The sequence below is a fragment of the Podarcis tiliguerta genome (genome assembly GCF_965153285.1).
Source record: "Podarcis tiliguerta genome assembly, chromosome: 1".
Taxonomy (NCBI): Eukaryota; Metazoa; Chordata; class Lepidosauria; order Squamata; family Lacertidae; genus Podarcis; species Podarcis tiliguerta.
In genome coordinates, this window is record NC_139534.1 from 95,045,813 (window position 1) to 95,071,363 (window position 25,551).

The 25,551-nt window shown below is 40.4% G+C and overlaps 1 protein-coding gene across 1 annotated transcript in view; it reads right to left on the reverse strand.

Moving 5' to 3' along the window:
* RYR3 (ryanodine receptor 3) overlaps positions 1-25,551 on the reverse strand; it is a 255,484-nt gene that overhangs the window by 121,793 nt on the left and 108,140 nt on the right. Inside the window, exons 20-34 of the mRNA XM_083449419.1 lie at positions 22,520-22,736; positions 22,266-22,370; positions 21,263-21,366; positions 18,349-18,432; positions 16,996-17,155; positions 16,475-16,622; positions 15,604-15,809; positions 14,946-15,120; positions 12,246-12,454; positions 11,158-11,336; positions 10,391-10,427; positions 9,263-9,423; positions 7,320-7,485; positions 3,006-3,092; positions 1,863-2,089 (exon numbers count right to left, since the gene is read on the reverse strand). Coding sequence (XP_083305545.1) covers positions 1,863-2,089; positions 3,006-3,092; positions 7,320-7,485; positions 9,263-9,423; positions 10,391-10,427; positions 11,158-11,336; positions 12,246-12,454; positions 14,946-15,120; positions 15,604-15,809; positions 16,475-16,622; positions 16,996-17,155; positions 18,349-18,432; positions 21,263-21,366; positions 22,266-22,370; positions 22,520-22,736 — 2,265 coding nt within the window. The remainder of the gene's footprint in view (positions 1-1,862; positions 2,090-3,005; positions 3,093-7,319; positions 7,486-9,262; positions 9,424-10,390; positions 10,428-11,157; positions 11,337-12,245; positions 12,455-14,945; positions 15,121-15,603; positions 15,810-16,474; positions 16,623-16,995; positions 17,156-18,348; positions 18,433-21,262; positions 21,367-22,265; positions 22,371-22,519; positions 22,737-25,551) is intronic.

The window sequence follows — 25,551 nt, forward strand, 5'->3', positions numbered from 1 at the left end:
CCTAGAGAAGCCAGGCTATGGCACCTTCAATCTCTCATCCATGGATCAGATGGAGATACACCAGGGCATCTCTGGCATCCTGTCTCATCTAGGCTCTAACTGGCTGAGCCAAGCATGAAGGATCTTAAAGTGGTGTAAGCCATGAGAAAGCGATGCTCCAGGGGCATGGGGGGTAGTGGGACTAAAGAGAGAGAACGGTTCATCTTGGTTACGTGACTATGTGACCTGGCAACCCAGAGTAAGTTAAGCAGGCAAAAAGGGTGGTGCAACTGAAACACTATTTTAAAGGCTTGCTTTCCCTCGACCAGGTTTAGGCTCGCCTAGCCAGCAGTAGTCCCATTGCTGAATAGAGTTTGGATCTAGAGTAAATTTACACTGGCTTTACTTTTATACTTGCTTTACATCAGTTGCTTGTGTATAGGACTGACCCCTCGGTCATGCTTAGATTAGCAGGATCATCACCATCATGTCCAGTATTTTTATAGCTTCCCTGGAAAATACTGAAGCAATGTGTTTTAATAAAAGACTTTCTACTTCTTTCCTTCCAGGTTTATTAGAATTGGTCCATGTGCATGGGAAAAGATCAATTTCTCAGGTTATAACTTGCTATAAATCTGTATTTTCCAGAGGGTACATTTTCAGATTTATGATTTAATATTTTTTTTTGTAATCTAATACAGAAGAACAGTACCAATCTCTGGATATATCGCAAGAATTATGACTGAAATAACCTTTTTTAAAGCTATATAACTTGCACTATAAGCTAAAAGAATAAGTAATCCTTACAAATATGAAAGTAATATGTGAAGAATCTATGTTGTGCATGACTCAGGGGCTGCATTAGGCTCTACATTAAAGGGTGAGAAATTTAATCCAGAATTATTAATTTTTTTACATTTATGCAGTAGAAGCAAATATTTCCTTTTATATGTAGTGATATTTCCAAATAGCTGGGAAAAGAAGTACCCTTCCACGAGCAAAAACCCGCATGGAAGGGGTGTTCCCCCAAATCAGTGGCGTAGCGTGGGTTGTCAGCACCCGGGGCATGGCAAGTAATTTGCGCCCCCTAACCCGGGGGAAGGCAAGTAATTTGCGTCCCCCCCCCCGCTGCACTGTCCCTCCCCCAGATAGTCCCTAGCTCTCTCTCCGCACCACACCGCACGCCTGGCACCCTCCCCTCCACAGTGGGCGGCGACCCGGCGGCTCGGATCGGATTCGTACAGCCAGCACTGCAGTGAGAGAGAGTGAGTGAGCCAGGTAGGGGCAGAGAGCTGCGAGTGCGAGCGCCCCCCCCCAGATGTTGCGCCCGGTGCGGCCGGCCCCCCCTGCACCCCCCACGCTACACCACTGCCCCAAATCCAGATAATTTGTTCTCATTGCACAGGGTGAATTTAAGCTTCTGACTTGTTGCCATTTGGAGAACAATTTCCCAGAAACTAATAGTGTGAATCCGATGTGGCTAGGAACATGAATTTCCAAACATATTCTGGCACAACTAGTCATGAACCAGTCCAACTTTTATAAGTTGAATGAGAGATTTAATGATAGGAATAAAAACTAACATAAATCAAATATAACCTACTTGCTCTTAAGGAAGCAAAGTACAGTGGTACCTCGGGTTAAGTACTTAATTCGTTCCGGAGGTCTGTACTTAACCTGAAACTGTTCTTAACCTGAAGCACCACTCTAGCTAATGGGGCCCCCTGCTGCTGCCGTGCCGCCGGAGCACGATTTCTGTTCTCATCCTGAAGCAAAGTTCTTAACCTGAAGCACTATTTCTGGGTTAGCAGAGTCTGTAACCTGAAGTGTATGTAACCTGAAGCATATGTAACCCGAGATACCACTGTATCTTTTAAATGTACCTGCTTTCTTCAGGAATATGAAGAGCCATCATCTGCAAAGGTTCCAGGCACTGGACCACCCACCCATGGCGGTCACTGACTTTCTCAGCTTCTACTTTCAGGAAACTGTTTGGCATTCTGCTCCACACAACAGGTGTGATAGTTTGAACATCCAGCCGAGGAGGGCACTGGGGAATAGGGTTTCTCTCTTCACTTTTAAAGATTGCTGCTGATAAAGGCATAGTGTTCTAAAAAAACAAACAAAAAAACCCCATAAATGGATATATATTTTTTAAAAAAACAGAACCTTGAGTTAATTTAACAACCCCTCATGGTATACATATTGAAAGATAGGTAAGTTTACCTAGGAGTCTTTGGTGAAAAGGCTTGTTGAAAGTCCAAGTCAACTGCTTGTTGACACTCTCAAAGAACCTTAACAGAATTATGAGAAGGACCTTGCCTTGCAGAAGCCATGCTGGCTCTGCTTCAGCAAGACTTCTTCTTCCATATGCTTGGTTAGTTTATAATAATTTCCACCAGTTTTCTGGGGAAAGATGTTAAGCTAACTGGCCTGTAATTTCCAGTGTCCGCCCCCTCCTGGATCCCTTTTTAAAAATAAAAAATAATTTTTTTAAAAAAAAAATATGGTGTTACATTGGGCTACTTCCCAATCTTCAGGTATGGTAGCTGATCTTAGGGACAAGTTACATATTTTTTTAGAAGATCAGCAATGTCATGTTTGAGTTCTTTGAGAACACTCGGGTGGATGTCATCTGGAACCGGCAATTTGTCCATTGTCTATTATCTTCCAATGTCAGTCAGACAGAATGATGATTAGCAGCTATACTTGAAATGCAAAAACAAGACAGAAATGTGACAGTCTTCCCTTCCCTGTTGTCTCTAGTATCTGAACTTGTAAGTAGACATGCAGTTCTCTTTAGGTATGATATCTAATATATGCCCATATATTTCTATTTTATTTTTTACATTTTTGAGGAAACAATGCTTTTTTATACTTCAGGAATCATTTCACTAATAGTTCCAGGCAATGAGAGAGAGAAAAGTGAAGTTCTACTAATCGTGTTGATTAAATCATACAGTTGGCATTACAGAATTTACTTTAAAGTCCATAATATCCGTTGATAATAATTTTATTAAAAATACCTTTAATTTACCCAGTTCAAACTGTACAAGGTTTGTGCTCGTAGGCTGTAAAAAAGCTGCTGGAAATAATTTCGTGTTTGGTTCAACCTGAAAAATATATTTATTGCAGTTAAAATGCAGCATGAGCCTATTATCAACTTGCAACAATGATACTGTTGTGCTACATTTGCTAAAGTTGCAATTCTTAGTACACACTTACCTAGAAGTAAGTCCCTTTAATTCAATGGGACTTCATTCAGAGAAAGCATATCAAGAGTCATGCTGTGAAAAAAGGCAGCACAACTAGACAAGCAAACCAATGCTCTTATAAAGGGATGAAATTACTGAACAGAAAAAACTGGAACAGGAATGTTTTGTTTTGGGGGTTACATTGCTCATGTAAAACTGAAGGGCTTGCCTCAAAGCAAAACGTAGGAAAATGAACTTGCTCACACATACACATGCACAGAGAGATAAGAGTAAACACCCTATATTTCTAAGGCGTAAACCAGGGGTAGTCAACGTTTTTATACCTACCGCCCACTAATGCCTCTTTCTTGATGGTAAAATTTCCTTACCTCCCACCAGTGCTCGATGGAAGGAGCACTTGTGCCATAGAACCACCCACCTAGAATCCTGAAACGCCCACTAGTGGGCGGTAGGGACCAGGTTGACAACCCCTGGCATAAGCAAACCTAGATTCATTTATATAATTGCACACATCTGCCTGCAAAATTGGTACCCACCCAACACAGAGACATAGGTTTCTTCCTACTGGGGAAATAGGAGGTTCAGAAAAAGTGGTTTCAGTTGAGAAAACAGCACAAAGAGTTAAACCACCTTCCCATCTACTAAGATACTGAAATCCCTCCTTCTATACCTTCATTCCCCATTTAAAAAAAACTGTGGTGGATCCAATAGCAGATCTATAATCTCATCTAACTTTGTCCTACGAGCTCTGATTGCAACATCCTGCTCTACTGCAATATACGGCACAGTGAACAGGGGTACCAAGGAAGCATGTGGTGAATGCTTCAGTATACAGTACACTGAAAACTCCAGAATATTTTATGATGCATTGCATGTTATAGAACATTGACAAGCAGCTTAAAATTCCTTTTAAATTTTGTATACTGTACATACCACACACTGCAGCAACTTTTAAAAAATATTTCTATTTCTCCTGCTTGCAAATATCTCAAAGCAGCTACTAGCAGCAATGAAATCAAGCAAAACAAATGTAGCAGATAAAAATAATTAACAATGAACTAGTGAGTAAAACGCTTCAAAATAGTGAACCATTTGAAAGGTGGACCAAATATTTTTAAAAATAACAACAATAATAAAATGCCATTAAAACACCAAAGAGAATCACCTAGTGCCTAAAAAACAGTAATAACGGCACGTAGTGAACAGGCTACAGCAGGAGTTCCACAATTTGGGCACTTATGCTGAAAAGGCCTACCCTCTGATAGCTTTTGCCTAACCTCAGAAAGCAACCAGAATAGGGCCTCCGACAAATATATCAAGCAATAGGGAGGAAGAGGGCATTCATAGTCAAGCTACTAAAGGTTTTTTAAAAGACCAAAGAACAACAGCCTCAATTAAACTGAGAAACAAGCTGGTAGCTAATGAAATTATTTTAATACTGGCACAATATGGTCAACAACCAATGCTTTTTTCCTGGGTTTACTCACGGGAACGTAGTACTGGCACCTTTTCCACCCAAATGTTAAAAGTGTGGCACTTACTATAACAACTACACGGTGAGTACAGGCACCATTTTTTTCTATAAAAAAGCACTGCTCATGACACTCGACCACAGTTAGAAGCTTGAACAATGTACTGTATTTTAATCAGGGCAAGGGTCCAGATGGCATGTGTTTGTGGCATTCCTGCTAGCACCTTGTCCATGTCATCAAGCCATATCAACTGAAACTGATCCTACAGAACAGCACTGTACACCTCAGATGGATTTGGACTCTAAGCAGCGTCATCTCAACAGAGATGAGTGATTTTATCTTCAAAACGTCTTGTAAAAAGAGTCACAGTGGGGCCCTAAGGGGTTGTGAGGAAGACAGTTCTTCACAGCCCACACTGCCACGCAATAGGCAAAATGATGTACTCTAATGTGTGTTTCATCTCTGCACAATCAAAACTACTGGAAGATCAGGTTTCTAAATGACTCACGGTGGATCCATAAAGTATGTTGCATCTTGTATAGCCATTTTGAGACAAGTGGAATTTTCTGGAAAATAAACTGATACCTGGTAGAAAGCTCCACTTCTTTTCCATTAGCCAACTGAACAAGGCGTCCAGTTTCTACATCAACTGAGTCTGATGTTCACCTTCCAAGTCATGCAGGGTCATGACAGAGATTAGTGCACTTGTCCCTGTTCTCCATTCTCACAGGTGACATCAAGACACAAAGAGAATGTTTGGATACGGCTGCACTAGGTCTAGGAGTAATGTGGCATCAGAAGGAATGGGAGTTCACTAATGGTAATAAAATATTTCTAAATGATGATTTTTTTCTATTTTAAAAAGTCATCCATCTACTCTCTTATATTGTGCTCAAGAATTGAATTAAATGATTTCATATTCATTTCTCTTTCCAATTGGAACCTCTTTATTTCAGCATACAAGATAAATGTAGAGTTAATGTACAAATCTTTTGTCTCCATAAAGATCATACAATAACCTTTGTCTTCCCTAACTGGTTTCATGCCATGTTTATTCTATATCCATCACACACTGCACTAAATAAAGAATTGTTAATTGCATACCCAGCTTTCCTATGACACTCCTGATTGGAGTAGAAAAAGGTGTCACTGGGAGAATCATCATAATTTCACTTGAAGATGACAGCCTTTGTCTCATACACGGATAGAAGGAATTTCAGCAAAAATAGCTTGGATTTTAAGTACAGGCTTGATATAAGCTGACGTCTATTGTGACTAGCATGGTGATGAATTTTTATTCTTAGGCATGCATCTATGCAGATTTCGTATACTATACTATAAGACCCAGACAGAAATCATGAGTGATGATTTAGTGAGGCAATTTCATTTGTAATCTCATAATGCCATGGCTGCAGCCACTTTTCCAAGTGAGTCCTGAGATGGGGGGGGGGGGGGAGCACAACAATACTACATGGTGTGGAATATGCCCAGGCCTATTGCATAACATATCTTAGTATCACTTGTTCTTTCATTATGCATGTATTTATGAACTATTTATATGTGCAACTGCCTTTCAGGGTGTGTGTGTGTGTGTGTGTGTGTGTGTGTGTGTGTGTGTGGTAGACACCTCCCAGTGACAGTGGCACTGCAAATGGAATGGTAAAGTAAAGGACCCCTGGACGGTTAAGTCTAGTCAAAGGCAACTATGGGGTTGTGGTGCTCATCTCGCTTTCAGGCCGAGGGAGCTGGCGTTTTTTCACAGACAGCTTTCCGAGTCATGTGGTCAGCATGACTGAACCGCTTCTGGTGCAACTGGATACCGTGATGGAAACCAGAGCACACGGAAATGCTGTTTACCTTCCCACCGCAGCGGTACCTATTTATCTACTTGCACTGGCATACTTTTGAACTGCTAGGTTGGCAGGAGCTGGGAAAGAGCAATGGAAGCTCACCCTGTTGCAGGGATTTGAACCGCTGACCTTCTCATCAGCAAGCCCAAGGGCCTCAGTGGTTTAGACCGCAGCGCCACCCGCATCCCTAGTGGGATGACATAGCTGCAGCAAGATTGGGATTGCTTCTGGAACATCATTATCAACCTGGAGCTCTCTCAACCTTATTACTACCTCCCTGATCCCCATCCTAATAAGCAGAGTACTACCACTGGGAAGACACCATTGCCTCCGGCCCCTTCATGAACCACCACTAGGTCTATGCCAAGTAAGAACATAGTAATAGTCCTGATGGATCAGGCCAGTGGCCTAGCTAGTCTAGCATCCTGTTCTAGCAGTGGTCTACCAAATGCCTATGGGAAGCCCAAAAGCAGGATCTGAGTGCAACTGTGTTCTCCCCTCCTGTGGTTTTCCAGTATCTGGTATTCAGAAGCATCACTGCCTCTGAAAATGGAGTTACAACATAGCCACCAGGCCTAGTAGCCTACCTATGCTTGCACAAAATTGTGTACAGTATAAGAATATTTTGTTCAGGGCCCATAGTATATTTTCAGAACCTACGTACTCATACAGTAACACAAACACCAAACAGCCGTCACACATTATCAGCAGTATTTCAATAAAACATGTTTCATCTTTTACAGTCACTTTGAAATAAAGAGGATGATGATGACGACAATGATTTTGGTAAAATATATTGATACCTGGTAGAAAGTTCCCAGTTCTTTTCCATTGGCTGTGAATGACAACATTCCAGTAGCCAACTCAACAAGGCATCCAATTTCTAAATCAACGTTACCACGACCAGATCTTTGTGAATTAACAGATGTTTCTCCTCCCCAGACCAGGTAGCAATTGCTACGTTTTACACTGAAAAAAACAAAACAATTCATCAGGACAAGTAGTGGTTAAGCAGAGTAAAGATGCAGATTTTGCTGATGTTTTTTTTAATTTGAAGCTTTAGCTTGCTCCATCCTATGGGTTGCACTATAACAGAAAAATATGCAACAAAGGAACTAACTAAATGAAAAATGGATTAAAAATCCATTTCCTTGTGGTCACCAAATTCCAGCCAGCCCAGCCCGGTTAAGTATTTGAAGAGTCTCCAGCTGAAGTGAGTTCTATAGGTGCAGAAAGCCACATTTGCCAAAGTACACGGCATAATAAGAAAGGTGTTTATGGTAAACCTACATGATCACAGTAAGACATAAAGTACTCCTAATCCAAGCCATTTAGGGCTTTAGAGTTTAAAGCCAGCATTTTGAAGTGTGGCGGTAACAATTGTGAGCCATTGTTAACACTGAAGTGCTGGTGTAAGATACCTGCGGTAATCAAATCCACCAATCTGAGATAACATCACTGTTGGTGCAACAGAAATACAGGAACACAATCCCCAAAGCTGTAAAACTGGAGCCCCTTCATGGGAGAAAGCAACGGGGGGAGGGGGAGGGAAGGGAAAGTGGATATGCAAAGAGAAAACACAATTTTCACCTTGTAACCTGTAGCTTGAGCCTAAGCAAGCAGAGAGGCAGCAAAACCCAGGTCAGATGGGAAGAACAGGGACAGCATATTGATATCACTGAACTCCATTTCTATACGTGGTCTAACCCAGCTCTATCAGACCCATAAGGGACACCCTGTATCTTTGGACTCATTCACACTTTTGCTTGTTTTTCAATTTCTAGGCGTGAGTCCGAGTGGGGTTTTCTTTCCCCGTCCCCTGTCTCACCACTTTCCCTGGGAAAACCTGCAGTTTACAGCTGAATCAGAATAAACGTCAGTTAGATTTTCTGTGGGCTGACATTTGCTCCAACTCAGCAGTAAACCAGAGGTGGATTTAGAGAAGCACGTCCAGTTTGCCTGCCCTGGGCACTGAGCCAAGAGGAAGCTACAGGAAGTGCTGCAACCATGACAAACAACAGAATGTGAGAAGCACTGTACAGAGCGCCACTGAAAGGTTGAAGCCCAAAGTCTTTTACTGAGTAAACATCAGGTTTCCCGGGGAAAGCAGCGGGGCAAAAGAAAACCCTCTCAGACCTGTGCATAGAAATCATGGGACAAATGCAAGAAATTGCAGTGTGGATGAGCCCTTGGATAAATGGTGGCTTATAGCCAAACATAAGGATGCATGTTAAGTGCAAGCTTTGCATTTAAAACTAACTTTAAGTCAGTAGTCACTTGCAAGGGTCACCTGAAAGGTTCATTTAAATCTTACTTTTCTAATTAGAAGTACAATGAAACCTGGAAAAAAAATCTTTTCCCCCCTGTCACTCAGCTGTTTGGATATTACTTATTAAAAAGTTAACAACATATTTTTTAAAATATGTCTAACATTTGAACTCTACTTTTTTACTTGTGAAGTCCGCATCAAAATTACCATCACAGTTAAAGCCAGAGGACACATAATTTCAAGGAATTGTAGCTGGGGAAGTAACACAGAGTCCTATAAATGTTACTGTTAACTGTATCTCATATTAGTAAATGATGGCTTTAAGTACTTGCACAAAGCATATTCTCAGGTTCAAATGTTACGAATAAAATCAAACCAATTTCATTTTGGGGTTATAAAAATTAAAAGTCCTTTCCAACTATTGATAAAATTAGTTGAGACATAGGTTAATCAACAGGTAATTTCTAAGAGTCACACCTTTCATGAACTCTTCCTCTTTCATCTCCCAAAGTAACTGTTACTGTGCAGTTCTTATTTAAGTCAAAATGTTCACTGTAAAAGTGGTAATCGGGTGTTACCCAGCCAATCCAGACAACAGATGGGTCTTGGCCCGCAAAGATCCGCACTGAGTAGTAGTACTGAAAAAAACAATAGCAAGTGAAAATATTTAAATAAATATATATTTAAATAGAAACAAGCACAAAAACCTTCTAACAGAAAACTGCATCGCGTGTACTAAACAGAAATAATTAATAGAATCAGTATGCATGGTTTGAACAAAACCGGTTGTGCTTTATTTTTCCTGCATAAATGTTCAAAGCATTCCACACTGACACATGGTTCAATTTTTACTGAGCTTCTCTGGGCCTAACTACTATTTACTGATGCGGATGGTGCTGTGGTCTAAACCACTGAGCCCCTTGGGCTTGCCGATTGCAAGGTTGGCGGTTCGAATCCCTGTGGTGGGGTGAGCTCCCGTTGCCCTGTCCTGGCTGCTGCCAACCTACCAGTTTGAAAGCACACCAGTGCAAGTAGATAAATAGGTACTGCTGTGGCGGGAAGATAGATGGTGTTTCTGTGCACTCTTGTTTCTCTCACGGTGTCCCGTTGCACCAGAAGCGGTTGGTTTAGTCATGCTGGCCACATGACCCAGAAAGCTGTCTGTGGACAAACACCAGGTCCCTCGGCCTGAAAGCGAGATGAGTGCGACAACCCCATAGTTGCCTTTGACTGGACTTAACCATCCAAGGGTCCTTTACCTTTACCTATTGGATTCGAATTGAAATTGTATTCCACCCTTCAACCCAAAGATCCAGAAAATCCAGCAGCGATTCAGTCCTCAGAAGCAGCCAGTACATGTTGGGAAGGACTGGGACTTGGAGGATCAATGGGGGCTTACTGGGTGAGCAGGGGTTTGGGAATGGCAGAGGGATCAGACTCCATGATATCCCAATGACCATCAACCTGGATTGGCTCACATTGACTGAAATTCTTTCCCAATTTTAGGAGAAACAGTATGACTTAATCTGAACCAATTCATCTGAACCTGGGGAACTAGCCCATTTCTAAAAACAGAAACAACAACAACCATGGTTATATACTTACCGTTGTGGCATGAACAGGTATCTCCTGGTTCTGTTTTCTGAAAATAAAGTATAATTATCAGTCACTTAAATACGTAAAACAGGAACTGAGATAGCTCAGTCAGTAGAGTATGGGACTAAATCTCAGGGTCGTGGTTTTTGCCTATGTTGGGCAAAAGATTCCTGCATTGCACGAGGTTGGACTAGATGACATTCATTGTACCTTCCAACTCTACAATTCTGTGATTCTATGAGAGAATAACACTGAAAAAATGATGAAGGGAAGCTTTGATGGATTGGTTACTATCTGGAAAATATGAACTTTGGCACTTTTTTCATAGTATGAAATCTGTGCTAGATAGAACCATGAAGGGAAAATTATGCATGAATTCTATCTGTCAGTTAAAAGAGGACATAGAATCAGAAAGTCCTTCTGCGCCTCAACTGCTTCAAATAAAAATAGGGATATGCTAAAGAGAAGGACTTGCAGCAGCATATAAATTTAAAAAGGCAGTGTGACTACAATATTTTGAATCAGAATACATCCCAGTAGATTGCATTTCAGCTGAAGTCTGTCATGCTCAATACCCCTGAATAATCAAAGCCATTTAACTACAGGATAGATAAATTTCTTGTTTATAGACTAAGGATTAGGGTACTATAAAATCCAAAGCCACAAAATTGTATAGAGTAAGTAGAAATCATTTTTAAATCCATGCACTAAAAAAAGAAAAGAAAGCAGTTTTAAAAGAAAGTTAAGCCTAGAGGAAAATCAAACTTATATCTAACCTTTTTTGGTAACTATCAATCAGTTCCAAACCAGTACTGTAGTTAAAAGATGAGTGGAATTCAATTGGCATGCTCAAGCGACAATATATCATGTCTGCATTACTATTCTGTGTTCCAAATGTCTTATGGGTAACTTTTAAGCGAGGAGGACTATCAATGTTCCCATCAATTCTTGTTACCTGCAGTCAAAGGCCATTAACAATTTTCTTATGAGTCAAAAAAGAAGCAGTTACACACACACACACACACACACACACACACACAGAGAGAGAGAATGACAGAGTAGCTTTTTAAGATGCACAGAATACTCCTTCAGATGTCCTACCTCAAAAACAGTTTTGTGCAAACCAAAGTTCTCAACCATTAACACAGCAAGGCTGCAGTCTTATACCCACTTACCCAAACTCAATGGGACTTCTGAATACACATGTATTGTCTGTTTAAACATGTTCAAATTTGATGATAAAAAGGGACCTTTGAAATATATCTGTATACAGAATGTTAAGTAATCACTGGTGTCTCATCAAACCATCTGCTTAAAAAAAAGACTACTGTAACTGAATGGGATAGTGAAACAGAGTAACAACAATATCACTTCTATCTTGCACACAGTTAGTGTTAAATACATCTTAATAGTGTTGTAATTGTGTCTGGGAATAAATGAAAGTGAAAGTGAAGGGATTAACGTGAAAGCCTATGGGAACTGTCAATGATATATATTCACAATAAGGCCATGTAGAAATAGCTTCCCTCACTGTGAGAAGTGAAGTTACAGGGAACCAGGCAGAGGGCCTTCTCAGCAGTGGCACCTGCCCTGTGGAATGCCCTCGCATCAGATCTTAAGGAGATAAAGAATTACACAACTTTTAGAAGACATCTGAAAGCAGTCCTGTATCAGGAAGTTTTTAATGTTTGACATTTTACTATGTTTTTAATATGTTCTGTAAGCTGCCAGAATGGCTGGTGAAATCCCGCCAGATGGGCGGGATATAAATAATAAAATTATTATTATTACTTCTGCAATGTAATTCTTAGCGACCAAAAGTATAAGGGAACATGCCATGTCTCTTCTGACTAGGCAGCATTACCTCAATATGAGGGTGGTCTTTTGGTACGTTGACAAATGTTGGTAAACGTTTGCTGAACCACATAGCAACATCTCTGTTCATGTTGACAGCAAAAGGCTCAAAGCCTTCCTGTAGACCACACATTGTATAATACTTAAAGGTGCTGGCATCTCTCCCAAAATTCATCCGTCCAATCTGAGACAGACCCAATGAGCAAATGGGGACAAAGCCTGAATCAAACATGAAACATGAATATGGAGTTAGAGAAATATATACATAGAAAACCATACTCTCAGTGCAATCTCTTTTGGTTAAAGGGATGAATTTATTTATTCCTGATTAAATTTGTACCCAGCTCATTAGAAATGGTGGCGAAGAATTCAGGGCAGCCACAAACGCACACACACATCCCCCAGAAATAAAAGAATAATAAAACATCACATAAGTAGGGCACAGAAGACCTTCTGAAACAATTAGTCACCTGATTGACTTCTCTAATAATCAGTTACCAAATGTCAGATTGACATTTATTGTATAAAGAGCTGAAAGGATAAACAACTTATCCTGAACCACAGGAAAGCTTTCTTATAAACCTTTTATGAGGCTAATAACATTACTCTGCATGAAGGCTTCCATGAGAAGCACAGGGATATGTTAAGGGGACCAGATCTTGTTAGGTCTGCAGCAGTTGGCAGTACAAAACAACAAGAAACTAAAAGGCGCTTAGTGGAAATTTCATCCAAATAGTGGGAACAGAGAATGAACAAATAGTGCCTTTTCTGCTTAAAAGAAAAGAAAAAGAAACCAAACAAAACAACTTAATGACTACTCTGAAAGCAGACTGTTCTGGAGGAAGGAACGAAAGGAAGGCAGCAGTTAAATGCCAGTGATTAAACAAATCTACTTCCAACAGAAAGAGCCAAGCCTATTCCTAATATTCTTATTAGGAAGTATTTGGCTTTGCAAGGCATTACACATGTTCCTTTCTTCATAAAAAGCTGACAGCACAACTGATACAGCATCCCAGGCGGTCATTAATGAAAAAATCTTAGTCAGAAAGAATGACAAATAGTGCTAGCTACACGTGGTAACATACGCTAGTGGCATGATCTTGGCATTTGCCATCAATAACTTGTAACTGTGAATCCTAATGGTCTCTAATAGATTACAAAATTATTCGTATGGATCGCTGCCGTGCAACACTGCCGTTTTTTGTTTAATAAAAGCCCGTTTAAGAATAGAGAAACCCTACTGGTTATCATCAGGATATATATATAAGGGAGGGACATAAACTTTCAAATTAAAAAAAGATTCAAACATTACAAATGATTAATTTCAAGGACAGACTATTGTTAAATGTCCCCCCCAATAGCAAGCGGCAAAATGCTGCCCAGGTTCAATTCCAATGGATTTGGGGTTCTAATAAGAAAGAACCTTGGATCAGGCTTCGTTCTGCTTAGTAATTAACTTAAAACTAAAAGTGTTAATTTGCTTACCATGGTCTCAGCTATGCACACCAGGTCAGGCTCTTCATCTATGATCAAATCATAGGTGATAGATGTTTTATTCTGGGCAGGTTTGGTGTTTATCAGCACCACCACCATACTAAGAAGTTTAAAGGTAAAGGTAAAGGACCCCTGACAGTTAAGTCCAGTCGCAGATGACTCTGGGGTTGTGGCGCTCATCTCGCTTTACAGGTCGAGGGAGCCAGCATTTGTCCACTCTGCAGACAGTTTTTCCGGGTCATGTGGGCAGCATGACTAAGCCGCTTCTGGCGCAATGGAAAACCGAAACCAGAGCAGCGCACGGAAACGCCGTTTACCTTCCCGCTGGAGCGATACCTATTTATCTACTTGCACTTTTTGGTGTGCTTTCAAACTGCTAGGTTGGCAGGAGCTGGGACCGAGCAACGGGAGCTCACCCGTCACGGGGATTCCAACCGCCAACCTTCCAATCGGCAAGCCCTAGGCTCAGTGGTTTGGACCACAGCGCCACCCGCGTAGTCTAAACTGTTTAGTCAGTTTAGTTTACTGACTGATATTCTCAAATTCTGACCTGATCCTGATGAAACAGAGGGAGCAAGGGCCTTGATGTAATCAGTCCTTATTGCCTCATCTGTATACCTTCATCCATGTCATACTTTTCCCTCCCTACCATCATAGGAATGGAAGCCCAGTTCACCTCACTTCTTTCCCCAGCCCAGGCACGTTTGCATTACCACTAACAGTGCCATGTTCATTAATCATGGTGATTATTTTCCCTTTTGGTCACTGTCACAGTGTTTTACTTTTGAATTGAATTTCTTTTTGACCTTTCTCCCCTACACATGCATGTACACATGCACCACAAAACACCACATGAATATATATATATACATATGCTTTCCAATTTAGAATTACACTTCATCTGATGAAGTGGACTGTAGCCCACAAAAGCTTTTGCCTAATAAATTTGTTTTTCTTTAAGGTGCAACAAGCTAACACACTTGCTTGAATAGAAATGATAGTTACGTTTCTTAAATTAAACTACTTCACTAAAGGCTGGGAAAGCTGATGAACAGCCAACGTCTATTAGCTAAACAACTGAAATCTGAAGTTGTAGAACAGACCCAAAATTAATCATCGTTTTTCTACACTAAGAATTTAAAGTCTACCGCAAGATTCAGTTTTCTCGTTATTTCCTTTCAATTAGTAGCACTGTCCCAACAAAGAATTTGCTTACCATTATCTATTTCAAAGTCAGCAAAAGCAAGTTCTGAACCTTTATTGGTTATAAGCAACTCTCCGTTCAGAGTAAATATCATTGATTTGTCATCTAGATTTATCATACAACCCACTACGTCTCCTGGTTGCCAATTTCGTCCAAAGAATCCACTCCCCTGGTGCCAACGTTGACCCTGAAAAACAAGCAGGTTCAAATGTGTGTGTCGGAACATATTCACTGCAGAGAGGGGTAAAAGAAGATAAACAAAGAAGCTATTTTTGTCAAGACGGGGCCAGAATTGACTATTAATTTAGCACTGAGCAATAAATTCAAAATGCCCCCAGAAGTCACACCTAAATACCAAGTGATGTGGTATTCTTGTGTGCAAATGTGAGTTCATAATCAAAATCAATTTCTTAAACAGAGGATAAACGGGTAAGCAATCAGCTCCAGAAAATGCTGCCTGGATATTGGCCACACTTTTGGTGATGCTTGTGGCAAACAGCTTAAGAGATATTTTTTTTTAAAAAAACCCAAAACAATCAAGCGATACATAAATTTTGTTAAATAATAAACTTGGACAGAAGACTGTGTGTGTGTGTGTGTGTGTGTGTGAACCATATTTTTGAAGTAGCTACAGACCTACTTACTTAATTTTATTATCAAATGTACCAACCTTGCTGCCTTCAAAGACAAATGCTTGGTCATCAGCACCCAATTCTATGTCAGGCCGACAGCCTGGCCTCGCCCACCCAACACGCATATCTCCTCCTGTTACAGCTTCAAATTCAAAATACCACTTTCCAGTCTTAACTGCGTAAGACTGCTCTACTCTGAAGAAACGTATCTTGTCAATGCTCACTTTTTCTACTGTTTGGTCAGCTGTGAAAGATAGAAGAAAGCAAAAAACAACAACTCTAAGTTAGTTGAAACAATATTCCAGTATTTTTGTAGCTTCAGTTACAGAGGTGCTAAAGCAACCTTAAGAGCAATTCCTCCTTGAACTAGGTCTTGCTTTCTCTCCCTGGCTTCCTTCTGCCCTGACTCCTTGCTGCTCCAAGCCCAAAAAGCTTTACTTTGGGAAGGGAGATGTGGTACTGCATAACACATTGCTTCCTCTACACAGGAGAGGTTCCTCCTCTCCCTCTCTCAAGGTAAGTGTGTTTTTGTCATGGAGAAGAGCGGGGTAGGAGCAGTGAAAACTGGCACGTTTGAGTGTGCATCAGTCACTCAAGCATGCCCCTTAAGTCTCGGAGTGATCGACATGCAGATTTAAACATGCATTTTTTAATAGGTTGATTGTCGGGTTTAAACAACATTCTTGTTGACATAATTGGTTAGCGAATCTTCTACATTTCTCTGCTTTTTGAGTGCTAAACAGGGCAGAAGAATGAGAGAGTGTGTGAACCAGTGCTTGCAACATCTAGTTCAATCCACATGTAGCTAAAAAATGAGAATACTGTTGGGGAGATGAAATAGGTGAGATAGATGGCAAAGCATGTTAGAAATAATATAGCAACTGTTCATAATAACACAGCAAGACTTGCCTATTTCTTGATCTGGTGGTTCAATGTTATATCCATAACCAGCAAAGGTGCGGACAGCTTCACGAAGGCTATCTCTGTTTGATTTTTTAGTACGCTCATCTAATAATGTATAAGGCACCAGTCGGGGATTTCGTTTGTTTTTGAGATCCTAAAAAAGGTACAGATAAGAAATGTAGGATTCAGGTTATAGATTCTTTCTGCAAAATTAAATTAAATTAAATTAAATCTAGATATAAACACAATCAATAAAAGGCAAGCAAAACATGGAAGCATCACACTACAGATTTGTCTGAATTTACACTCAAGGCCAATGCAAGTCCAATTCCAGTCATAAAAATCTTTTTTGCAATAGATTTGCTGAATGATCATACTATCACAGCTCAGTTATCACAGGCTTTCAGACAAACACAGTAGTCATTGAAGATTTCTCAAGAATTAAGTGTATAACCCAGCAGTGCCACTTTAAATTAAGCATAACCCTCATCCTAATGCCACCCAAATATTATGTAAATTATATTTACCTGCTGAATGCCGTATGTCCAACCTTGTTTTATTCTGTCTTTTGCCCAGACGTTATGTGCATTCTCTGCAAGTTTGTCAACCAACACTTCTTGCGAAGGCAGCAATTTCACTTCAGAAAGATCTAGAGGTGCTGGCTTATAGCCATTTGACATCATGTAACTATAAACCAGCAGAAATGATAGAGGGTTACTTTTGGAGCTAGAATCAGTGTGTTTTAGCCACTCAGCTATATGTTTCAGCCAAATGTAACAAGCAATGTGCTATGAGAGGAGGTGTTATACAGTGAAATATTCTTCCTATTACTGTATACAATTAAATATACAGTATGAACTATTTGGAATGCCCTGTATCTATCTATGTGAAGACAGGGCAGAAACGATCCATGATATACAGCTGCCCATTGCACCATTCCAAATATTCTTAAGCACTCTGGTGATGTGCACTGATTATGGGAAATAAAGAAAGTCTATGTTTCCAAGAGGCAAACAGACTAACAAGCTTGGGTGAAAAGCACCTCTGAGGAATGCCCCGCTTTCCTACAGGTTATTTTTTGCTTTTAAAAGAAACTCTGAGTAGATCTACACACAGGGGGGAAATGCTATAAATGAGTCTGATGAGCCTGGATAGCTCATTTGGTTAGACCATGGTGCTGATAACACCAAGGTTGCAGGTTCGATCCCTATATGGACCAGCTGCATGTTCCTGCATTACAGGGGGTTGGACTAGATGATCCTCAGGGTCCCTTCCAACTCTACAGTTCTATGATTCTATGAGTCAGAAATTAAATCATTATAACAAAAGAGAAAAAATGCTGTGGAAAATCACATAGAATTTTTCTTTACTCTCCATCGCTATCTGGTGTTGCATGTTTATAACGCATTCAAAACACTGTTTTTTGTGTTTTTTTTACTAATGTAGCTGAGCTCTGGCACTTGGAGACTTAGGGAAGTTAAACATGATTTTTTTTTTGTAACAAAATTGGTAAATCAAAAGATGTGTTGGGAGGTAGAATTCTTTCAAGAAACAGTAAACTCTGTGTGTATTCAGAAGACGTAACAGGCTTCTAAACAAGATGGTAAATGTACAGCTTATTCTTCTTTAGTTCCTTAAAATTAACACAGAGGTGTTACAGCTGAGGTCTTAATACTTGGGTTCTGAAACAAGGTGCTATTTTCGGTCAGTTTCCCAACCTTCTATAAAGGATAAGCAGCTCTTTAATAAGTTCAAAATTTATGAATCTATATTGCTAAAAGAAAAGTATGAAGCATTTCCAACCAGCAATTTACAAATAATCGCCACATAAACAACACATGAAATCAATATGCAGTCATTACAGTTATAAACACACTTACTTTTTGGGAAGTTTGATTTTCTGAAGATCTTCCTCTGCTCCTGGATTAATGTGAACAACATGACACCCAAGGGCCAAAAGCGTTCTATAAAAATAAAAGTGAATTGTAAAAATACAACATACTATCCATCAGGGTGGTTAAAACAGCAAAAGAAACTGGGGCTGGGGGAGGAGAGAAGAGTACAGTCCCACAATTCCCAACCCTCTGCTTACAAAACTGCTGTTTGTTTGTTTTTAACTGGTGTTGGTTTTGCTTGTCAGTTTGTTTTGCTGGTTGCATTTTGACTTGTTCTTGGGTTTTACTTTCATTTTGTACTGTATTGAGAGCTAGTGTGGTGTAGTGGTTGAGAGTGATAGTCTTGTAATCTGGGGAACCGGGTTCGCGTCTCCGCTCCTCCACGTGCAGCTGCTGGGTGACCTTGGGCCAGTCACACTTCCTTGAAGTCTCTCAGCCCCACTCACCTCATAGAGTGCTTGTTGTGGGGGAGGAAGGGAAAGGAGAATGTTAGCCGCTTTGAGACTCCTTAAAGGGAGTGAAAGGCGGGATATCAAATCCAAACTCTTCTTCTTCTGTATGATTTTTATCGTTTTATCCCTGGCCTCACAAGACTACAGCAAGCTGGGATAAGATAGGTAGCAACATGGGGATGTGTCTTATTAAAAAAATATTTTTGATGATGGGATTTGTTCATACTAAGGGCCTGGTTGCTATATATGCATGGGGAGTCAGCTCTTCCTTAAGTAGGCAAGGGAAATGACCCTAAGGGTTTCGCTTTCCCTTGTCACATGTGGCTTAGCCTGCCTATCCAAACCATCTCCGGCTACTGATTCTATGATACTGAGTATTTTTCTATCCCTATGCCATCAAATCTGCTTATGCCAGATTTTAGTCTCTATTGTTCACGCTGATTAACACGTGTGTGGATAATGGCCCTGCCTCAAACCAGCTCCCAAACTTCCAAATGTATGCTTCTCTGAATAAAATAGCCAACTCTTTTTATGAGTGTTATAAACTGTGCTACACATTGGCAACTTAGCAGCTCTTATCCACAGTCATATTTAGAAGAAGCACATTGATAAAAAATATTCTTTTCGAATGGCTACACCAAATGTTATTAAAAATAATAATAGTTTTATTATTTATACCTAACTCATCTGGCTGGGTTTCTCCAGCCACTCTGGGCAGCTTAAAGCATATATATAATTCCCCAGCTCAAAAATTATAGAAATTTTAAGTTTTTTACTTCTGAGTTCACACACATAGGATTCTATTTCATCCCATTTTAATGTGTATAATGTATTCTGACAGTGGTAACTTACTTTAAAACAAAAGCATTTGAATTATATTTGCTGGTTATTACTATGACCATAAATCAACAATGTGAAAGTTATTCCTTTCCTGTGTCCAGGGCAGCTGTCTACCAGCTCCATTTGCTGCACCAACTGAGACCCTACCTGCCCACAGACTGTCTCGCCAGAGTGGTGACTGGGAGCAGCTGCTGGGAACATACAACAGTAAAAGATCTTTACTGGCTCCCAGTACGTTTCCAAGCACAATTCAAAGTGTTGCTGCTGACCTTTTAAGCCTGAAATGGCCTCAGCTCAGTATACTTGAAGGTGCGTCTCCACCCCCATCGCTCAGCCTGGATACTGAGGTCCTCCTCCAAGGTCTTCTGGTGGTTCCCTCAATGCATGAAGTGAAGTTACAGGGAACCAGGCAGAGGGCCTTCTCAGCAGTGGTGCCACCCCTGTGGAACACCCTCCCATAAGTTGTCAAGGAGATAAGTTCAAAAGTTTTAGAAGACATCTGAAGGCAGCAATGTATCTGGAAATGTTTGATGTTTGATGTTTTATATGTGCTGCAAGCTTCCCAGAATGGCTGGGGAAATCCAGCCAGATGGGCGAGGTATTATTATTATTATTATTATTATTATTATTCCTTTGTCTTGCTATCATTGCTACTATAATGTGTATTTCCAACATCATATATAGGCTATTAGATTTTATATTATATAATTTCACTTTCCAATAAAAATTAATAACGTGTAAATTAAAAAACCAGAATTGTTTTATAGCACAGCAAGAATTATTTCAGTGTCCACATTTTATGTGCTGCTTTCCTCCACTTTAATTCAACCTTCCATCAAACACTGAAGCTGAGTGTCTAATGAACTGAGGCAGAGTAGAGGAAAGGGAAATGCTAGAAGCCCTCCTTAAAAGAAACTGAATCCCAGGTAGGAATTTGACATGGGGGATCAGGAGGCAAAATGTTTTATTTTCCATTCAATATAATTCTGCATAACTCCAAAATCATACTGCTTGTTTCTAAATTTGTAGCAAGAATGAAATGATGCAATGGCATAGTATTACTTCCCCTCTGTTCCTCATATGCCTGTAGAGTACACAGACATTCTTAGGTGCAATATATGAACCTAACTGTAAATATGACACCCACTTTCCAAAACAATGACAACACATAGAGTTCTCCTGTAAGGTAAAGGTACCCCTGCCCGTACGGGCCAGTCTTGACAGACTCTAGGGTTGTGCGCCCATCTCACTCAAAGAGGCCAGGGGCCAGCGCTGTCCGAAGACACTTCCGGGTCACGTGGCCAGCGTGACGAAGCTGCTCTGGCGAGCCAGAGCCGCACACGGAAACGCCGTTTACCTTCCCGCTAGTAAGCGGTCCCTATTTATCTACTTGCACCCGAGAGTGCTTTCGAACTGCTAGGTTGGCAGGCGCTGGGACCGAACAACGAGAGCGCACCCCGCCGCGGGGATTCAAACCGCCGACCTTTCGATCGGCAAGCCCTAGGCGCTGAGGCTTTTACCCACAGCGCCACCCGCGTCCCAGAGTTGTCCTGTAGAATTAAATTATATTATAGTGGTTTTTTAATTGTTCCATTTTTATAACTCACTTCAGGGTTTCTGTTGACATTTGAAGGTTATAGTTCTTCTCTGTTTCAGGTAGTTTTGAAAATTCCACCAGACAAGGGTGTTGTCTTTTATTATCATCTCGTATCTATAATGTAAAATACAAGAGAGACTGTATGTAACCTTAGAACCATGGAAGCCCAACAGATAAACCTTAGGAAACCTTCCAACATGAGTCTTTAACTAGTAAGGTACAGAGCAATCCAAACAAGGAGTTAGCTAGTTGCAGAGCAGTGGATTCTCCACTGCATTCAAAGTCCTGCAAGGTTCTTGCCAGCCAGGGAAGAAGGTGGAAGACACTTTGCCCCTTTTTTGCTATACCATTTCCATGCCATAACCATCCTCATATAACAAACACGTTTAAGCCTAATTAATGCATGAAGACCATAGTGTAAGCTGTCCTGCCAGGGTTAGTTCATTTTGGGAGGATTAGGTAATCAAGCCTTTGTCTTGTGTCCCCCCCCCCCCCGCATCTACTTAAGAAGCTTGACATGTGAAGAGGTTTTGAGCTGCTTGCTGCAGCTTAGACCACATGGCTCTTACAAGCCATCCCTGTGTCCCCATACCAATAATTTAGGAACTTTCACCACTGTAACTAAGTTAAATATGCAAGATTAAAAACTTTAATATGTAAGGTTAAAAACATGTTGGTTGTATACATGACATGGAAATTACGTTGCAGTATTCCATATACAAGTAAATGTATAAACATCCTATTTCTTCTATTAAATTAAGGGGTTTTTTATTTTAAAAATGGCGGAATACATCATCAGCATCTTCCACAAGCCACCACTTTAACCAATGGTGTGTCATATTCTGGAAGGAAAGAAGGCAGGCCTTATTAGCTACAATGATTTTTCAGTATTTCAACCTTGTAAATAGACACTAGCTTTCACCGCCATCTGCTATGATTGTGGTTCTTTGTAGCTTCTCCAGGGTCTTCATGCATAAGGCTCCTTTCTCATTAGAATTACTCTTAAATTGTACCTTGCCATAAGTCCAGCCAAGTTCTATTTTATTCATTCCCCAGAGTTCATGGATATTTTCAGCAAGCTTGTCTCTGATCTTCTCAAGATGGAAAGGCAAAGCAATCTAGAAGAAAATAGGTGAGTTTTAAATGAGACAAAATAATTAACAGTGATATCCTCTGTATGTTTTATTAATAGCCAGATAGCAAGTAAAGAATATGCATCATTACAAATACATTACAAATTCATACTGATGTTTTCAATTAAACATACCTGGCTGGTGTCAATTGGACAAGGGATGAAATTAGTTTGGGAGAGAAATTGTGTGGTACCAAGCAAATCTCTAACTCCATCCAAATCTCTCTTATATTCTTTAACTGGTTCCAGTTTCATCTTCTCTTTTGGAAGCAAAGCTTCATAGCAAGGCACATAGCCAGCAGGAGGTAGAAACTTGAACTCTCCATGGCGCCCACCCATCAAGAAACGTACCCTGTGCAATCGCAAATGGAACAAGCATAATATTTCACGAGGGTGGATTTTTTTAAACCAAATAAAATAACAGGGGTCTCATTTGAAGATATAAATGTTATCGTTAAACATTAATTCCTGCGCGCGTGCGCCCAAATTAATTAAGCAGCAACTGCAGTAAAGAAAAGCATACTTCTTTATTTTAAATTTCCCCTTTATTCACTGGAAAATTAATTTCTAACATTGATTTCTAACAGCTGGAAAACCTTTTACAGATGATAGATGATATGTGTCTAATGCAGAATATTCAAATACAATCAAGTAAACTGAGAACAAAAGTCCACGCGTAATGCTCAGTGTTATTCATACTTAGAGTAAACTCACTGAAATCAATGAAGATGGGTAACCTGTCTATTAGGTGCAATGGATCTACTATGAGTATGACTTTGCTGGGTATTCTCACAAATAATTTCCCCACAGGTCTTGCATCATATTTACAAATCATCTTTCCTGCCCACCCTCAATATCCCAATGTAGTTCCAAAACATCTGGAGGGCTGAGTTTGCCTATGCCTGAGCTATGCATTCATACTTCTATTCCTGCACTGGGACTTATAACCCCTGCACTCTAAATGATGGCCAGCCTGCTTCACTGTCTGGAGCTGCTCAGTAAACGAATGAGCTTCCCAGACTCCCCGTGGCTGGAAAGGCCACTTAGAAGTAATTGAGTCAATTGCCCTTTGCATTTCACTATTCCAAAGAGAAACTAGGGCTTGAACAGTAGCATCCATTATGCTGCCTGGAAAATACCCCAGAGTATCCAGAAATACCTCAGATTTCATCAGTCTCTGGGGGTGGATCAATCTAACCAACCAACACACACACACATGTGTGGATGGGTGTGGGTGGGTGGGTGTCAGTCACAGCCAATCCAAAGCTCATGAGGGAGTAATCCTTCCATGACAATGGACAATATACAACTGGGTCTTTCGTAATGATGTCTGAAGTGAAAACCAGGTCTAGGGTATGATCTACAGAATGTGTTGGATGGTTTTCAGGGCAGCCATGAGCTCTTGAACTGGCCCAGACAAGTCAGCATCAACATGGACACTGAAGTCCTCCAGAACCAGTCTTGGGATTCTGCAACACAAACCAGAGACTGCCTCCACCAGCCCGGTCACAGCGGTGGCTGGACAGTGGGAGTGATGGTACAACAAGATTCCTCGTTCTGGCTCTACAGTACTGTACTATTTTCTTTCAATCAGCAATAAAGGAGCAGATGCAAAGTGAGCAGAGGTTCTGACACTGACATGTTCTCATCAACTACAAGTTCATTTGAGAAGTACAAGACTACTGAGTCAACATTTATTCAAGTAGTTATACACAATATTTAACTAATATAGAATATCAGTTCACTGCTGAACTGACACAAATTATAATAACATTCATTTCAACACATTTTGTTAGGCCTTTTCTCCAACTGCCTGAGCAGCTGCAATGACATCTCTAGCCATTTTACATAATTTTCCTAGGATGAGTTTCAGGAATATGTCAAATGCCTAATATTGTTTTTTCTGTGACACAGTGTGAGTTTTCAGATACAGGCAGCCCTGCAGCACCACTATTTAACACACCACCTGTTCAATTACAAAGAGCACCAGCCATTTATTTCAAAGATGTTGACGTTTCATGTCAACACATCTGGACCCTTGAGCTTCATGAACCCTCTCTTAGCAAGAAGCAGAGGAATCTGCTAGCGCTAATTTCATTTTAGCCTTGGGTCTGTGTCTCTGCAATCAATGCAATTATATTCAAATTTATATATTCTCAGGCAGATGTGCTTCAAATATTAAGAACCTTCTTTGTTTTATATGTGAGACTTAATGGTATCTAAGGAAATTGAACATACCTTTACAGTACTTATATTATGATGTAACTGAACTCCTTTTCAACACAATTCAATATACAACTTCATCATCACAAAATACATTTATGATTGAGACAGGATTTTTATGTTTTCAGAATTATGTTCTGCTTTGTGAGGCAGGGATTCAACAAGTGAGTGCCATCAGTGGAAGCCTCGTGGAAAGACTTCAGATTGTGTCAGGGCTTTCTTCCCTCTCCACCCCCATGAAATTGTCTCCTGTAGAAGTCAGTCCATAGTTGTAACTATCCAGTATGTTAATAAGTACTCTATCTGTCCTGAATCTTCCAATATTCAGTTTCATCAGGTGACCATAAATTTTAGTGTTATGAGAAAGGAGGAAAAATGTTTCTCCATACCATGCGTAATTTTATAAAACGCTATAAAACAGGTAATCAGTGCAGTTCTGTCAAAATGTGTGTTACATAAGCCCTCTCAGTTGTGCCTGTAAGCATTCTGGCATCCAAATTCTGCATTAGTAACAACTTCTGAATTATCTGCAAAGAATCCTTACTTACAACACAAGAAGAAGAAGAAGAGGAGTTTGGATTTGATACCCCGCTTTATCACTACCCTAAGGAGTCTCAAAGCGGCTAACAATCTCCTTTCCCTTCCTCCCCCACAACAAACACTCTGTGAGGTGAGTGGGGCTGAGAGACTTCAAAGAAGTGTGACTGGCCCAAGGTCACCCAGCAGCTTCATGTGGAGGAGCGGGGAAGCGAACCCGGTTCACCAGATTACGAGTCTATTGCTCTTAACCACTACACCACACTGGCTCTCAACACAATATTCCTCTTTTCAGGAAGATCTGCATAATCCTGTACTTTCAAACTGTTTTCTAAACTATTTCAAACAGATTTGCAAATCTGTGGTTTATTTAAAACACACTTACTAGGAATTAAGCCCCATTTAAC